We start from the raw sequence: 4,394 nt of genomic DNA on the forward strand, positions 1-4,394 counted from the left end.
TAACACATTCCATGGCTAGGCTAGAAAGAAGGCTGCAATGTAGTTAAATTAACTGGACAAGATATTTTCTGTTTGGAGACCTCTTTCTCGAAAGAGAAATCCCAGCCTCATAAGGTTAGGTGCGCACATGGCTTTCCCACTCATCACAAAGTAATATTTGAGCCAGACTGTATGAGGTTTACTTGAATGGAGAATCTCCCTGACATCATGACTGAAGACCCACATTCTTTCCAAGACAGATGGGGAGATGGATGACACCACACTCAAACAGATTACAACCCAAACCAGCAGTTACTTTCTCCCCACAGTGAGGTGGTCTTGGGTGGGGGAAGGCATTTTTGACAGTCTTAGAGTTAGTTCATCCAATTACGGCAATGTCCAGTAACCGTTAAATCCCAGATCACCAAGTCACACTCCTGCAGAGTGCAACATGTGGAAGGCAAAAAAAAACCCAAAACCCTCCTGATCCCAGGTTGGCAGTGCACTAACTGGACATTTAACTGGGATCAATGATCTGAAACTTGAACTCTGTTGGTCAATCCTGGTTATGTCCAGTTGGCATGCTGCCAAACCAGAATCGGGTTTTTTACCTCCCAGATGACATATTCCATGGGAGCACATACAGGGTTTAATGGTTACTAGACACTGCAGTAATCGTGCAAACTTGCCCTAAGATTCTTACTGGATGGAGATTTCTCCCAAGTAACATCTGAACCAGAACTTTGTCTCTTATTGGGGATAGAGCAGAGTGTGGCATCTAAAGCAATGACTTGAGGTCTAGTACAGTGACAAAGTGCTCTGACATATCACAGATGTTGGCAAGATCTCAGCTCATCATATCCTAGAACCACACACAACCTTTGATAGGATTAGGCCATGAGGTGGCAAGGTCAAATCTAGTCCTATTCAAACATTGGGTCAGTTCAGACCATATTGTTTTGGCACAAATGATAAAGAAGGGGTCACATCGAGAGAGCACCCACCATGACATCAGCAGAAGACATCCCAGCGGGCTCCTGGTGTGTCCCTTTTATCCATTCATCAGTTTTTTAATTAATGCAAAACGTTGTTGCCTCCTCCTTTTTAATAGTATGAGAGTACACAGTATTCTTCTGCTGATCAAGGGCAGGTTCATAAAGCACATCGGCTATTATAAACTCCCTGTGTCCTTTGATCTGAAGGCCCAGATCATACCATAACCACCTCCTGCCTGTTGCAGACTAAATCCACAAATTGGACCCTGATCTTGCAGGCTCACCACCAGTGTCCTCTCTGAATTTTTTCCATCTGTGTGCGGAATGAGTTTTGTTCTGGGTGGCAGTATCAAGGCTGGGACCTTCCTGATTAAACCTGACCAGGATTTAAAATTGACTGAGCGGAGATTTAAAAAACATGTGAGCGTGCGTGCACGCCTTAGAAGGAACACTACTCACCACTCTGTACCTATGACAATAGGTGGCTGTCCCTTCTGAACCAGCCCTACGTATTGCAGACTTGAGATGTTCTCTCTCCGAACACAATTCTACTGAGCAAAGGCTTGTAACTTAGAATTCTGCTCCTATGTGCACACTCCAAACTCCCATGGTGTTCAAAATGTAGTGCAGTTTTATTCCTACAATTATTTCTCCCTCTCCTTATGCCAAACATAAGATAGTGCCTCCACACAACCCCAACAACACAAGAAGAAAACCTGGGATGACATAGGGCTTCCCCTTTTTTCACAGGGCCAGTTTGGAGATAAAGGGAGGAAATCTGCTTTTTCTCCTACACGTGGGGGTCGAAACCTGCAGTGAGGATTATAAACCCCTCTGTCTTAAACAGTGTGGCAGATTTACAACTGGAAATAAAGAAGGAGGAAGATGAGGATGGAAGAACCAATGCTGATTTCTATGTACATACTTCAGGTACACATTTGTATGTATTACTCCACACACCCTTCCCAATTTATGTATTCGCCCCCTTCCCACATTTGCCGATTTCTATGTGCACACTTCAGGAACACACCTGTTTGTATTTGCCCCCTTCACAAGAAAGAGAAAAAAATCCTCCAGGCATCCATAATTAAGAGAACTCCGATCAAACGGGAGGAAAGGAGAAGGGACATGAGGTCCTCATCATAGCACTGTGGCTTTGCCTGCAGATGGTCCCAGTCTCAATCTTGGCACCTCCATTTAAGAAGCATCACCAGGGCTGGGGAAGCCCTGGGAGAGCTGCCTGCTGCCAGCAGAGACAGCGCTGGGCCAGATGAATGGAGCAATGGTCAGGCTCGGGATAAGGCGGCTTCTTCCTAGGCGCACACATCCTGCGCGGCCTCCCTGCCTCTATCCACGCACGGAGCCTCCCCTTCTTGGGTTTGTTCGTTCGTGGGATCGAGGAAGGCTCCGACGTCCTCCTGCCCCCCCCCGACGGCCTGGAAGACGACCCTCCCCTCGGCTTCGGCGCCGATCACTTTCTCTTTCGGGGCTCCCCGCCTCCTTTCCCAAGAGAAACTCACCCGCGCGGTGACCTTATAGAGGGTGTATCCTCGAGGGTGGCGCTTGGGCTCGGTGACCGTGTAGAAACGAGCCACCTCCCCGCCTCGTTCCCGCGGGGAGATCATCCTGGTGGCGGCGGCGGGGCCCGCGGTGGCCCGTTGCCGGTGGGTGGTGCAGCCGCTGCGTCTCCGGCGCCGCCTCCCAGCGCTGTCTGGCGGCAGCAGCAGATCCACACCCGGGTCAGCCGCGGGCGGAAGCAGCTGCGAGCGGGCGACGGCGGCGACAGCAGCTCCTTCAAAGCAATTGGGGGAGCAAGGATCGTCCCGAGAAACAAGTCAGCCGTCCGGCCGCCTCCGGCCGGCCTGGCGCGGAGGGACAGCTCGGCTCGTCCACGGAAGGTGGCAGCAGCCGCAGAAGGAGATGCCGGCTAGGTTCCCACGGCGGCTGGGTGTCACGCGCTCCAGAAAGGCGACTCGAATAAATGCACCGAAAAGGGTCTCTCTGTGTGTGGAGCTCTTCCGTATCAAGACCGAGAGGGCCTTTCCTCCGTTCCTAGGGAAAAGGCGGAGGACCAATGGTGGGGGTGGGGGGGAGGGATTGAGGGAGGGCACAGACGGGGCATAGTGCATTTAGGGGTGGGTGAGCTGGGCCCCACATATTAGATTTCTGAAACAGAAATGGGGAAGCAAGCCCCCTTTTTTGTGGGGCAAAGGCGTTTGGCACTCCTCTGAGGTGAGCAGTGCCTTGGTGAGGACTCCAGACAAAATTGTTTGGAGCCACCCCCTGGGTAAACTTTATTAATAAACCTTATTTGTTAGCTGCCCCATAACAAATTGGGGTCTCTAAGAATAGCAGTTAACGTCTGCACCGTGTAGGGATGGCCTACCTGGGGCTCTCCAGCAGCGGTTGCACTACAACTCCCATTATCCCCAGCCTGTATCGCAGCAGGGATCTGTAGACCAACAACAGCAGGGCGCTTTCCAGATTAAACCCTACAACAGGGTCACTGCGGATCTGCTAAGTGTGCTTCCGTACTTCTTGTGTTGTAACACCGCAGTCCCTGCGCTGACAGCAAGGTGCTGTTGATGCCGCCTTTCAGATTTTTTATCTTTGTAATATAGTACTACAACATTGCATGTGCATCACAAAAAAGCTGTATTTTTCCACTGTAGGTAGGAGTTTGAGATTCTGGGCATCATTTTCAATACAATCCTGCCAAGCGGAAGCATTTTACCCCTGTTCTAGGTTTTAATTTGGAAAGCGCCCTGAAGAGCCTCAGGTTGATCACCCTTAGCCTAGTGTTTTCTAATGCTCAAAGCAGTCCTCATGCATAGTCTTGTCACAGCCCTTATAAACAACTTTGTAAGGTGGGTCAAATATAGCTCAAGGAGTAAGTCAAGGTAAAGTTGAGATTGTCACTTCCAGGTTAACTGAACACAGTAAGGGGATGTACACAAAAAAGTCACACTCATTTGCTCTGGAATAACAATCACACCTTGCATCTGCACTACCATTATTGTAGAGCAAAGCCACCTCTTCGTATATAAACATACACTGAAAACTTGGGAATATCCATCCTTTTGCTACACTTCAACTTTACCATGTATTTTTAAAAGCCCTATGGACAATAATTGTTTTGTATAATTATTTTAATATTTTGCTTCAAAGGGATTAATTACTTGTCATTCTTTTTCATTGCATAATTTAACCTATAGTAATGCAGAGTTTTTCCTGAAGAGGAATACTTGCATAGAACTTGCCAGGTTAATCTGGGGTTTAGATATCACACTAGTGTGCATCTGTACAGTGCCTTGAGATCCCCCTTACTGGATTCTGATTGGAGCAGACTTCTATTTTGTGTGCTCACAACAATGGAACAATAATGGCTTCAAAGTTCTAGGCATAGTAGCCAGTACTGTC

At 48.5% G+C, this 4,394-nt stretch overlaps 1 protein-coding gene across 6 annotated transcripts in view; it reads right to left on the bottom strand.

Moving 5' to 3' along the window:
* Nucleotides 1-4,394, bottom strand: part of RPS6KC1 (ribosomal protein S6 kinase C1) — a 162,566-nt gene that overhangs the window by 155,098 nt on the left and 3,074 nt on the right. For 3 of the 6 annotated variants that reach the window (XM_053309726.1, XM_053309709.1, XM_053309719.1), the window contains one exon: nucleotides 2,495-3,026. The exons of the other annotated variants lie outside the window; for them this stretch is intronic. In XM_053309726.1, the coding sequence (XP_053165701.1) occupies nucleotides 2,495-2,599 (105 nt within the window). In that variant the 5' untranslated portion in view covers nucleotides 2,600-3,026. The remainder of the gene's footprint in view (nucleotides 1-2,494; nucleotides 3,027-4,394) is intronic. 6 annotated transcript variants of the gene reach the window in all.

The sequence above is a fragment of the Hemicordylus capensis genome, chromosome 1 (assembly GCF_027244095.1).
Source record: "Hemicordylus capensis ecotype Gifberg chromosome 1, rHemCap1.1.pri, whole genome shotgun sequence".
Taxonomy (NCBI): domain Eukaryota; kingdom Metazoa; phylum Chordata; class Lepidosauria; order Squamata; family Cordylidae; genus Hemicordylus; species Hemicordylus capensis.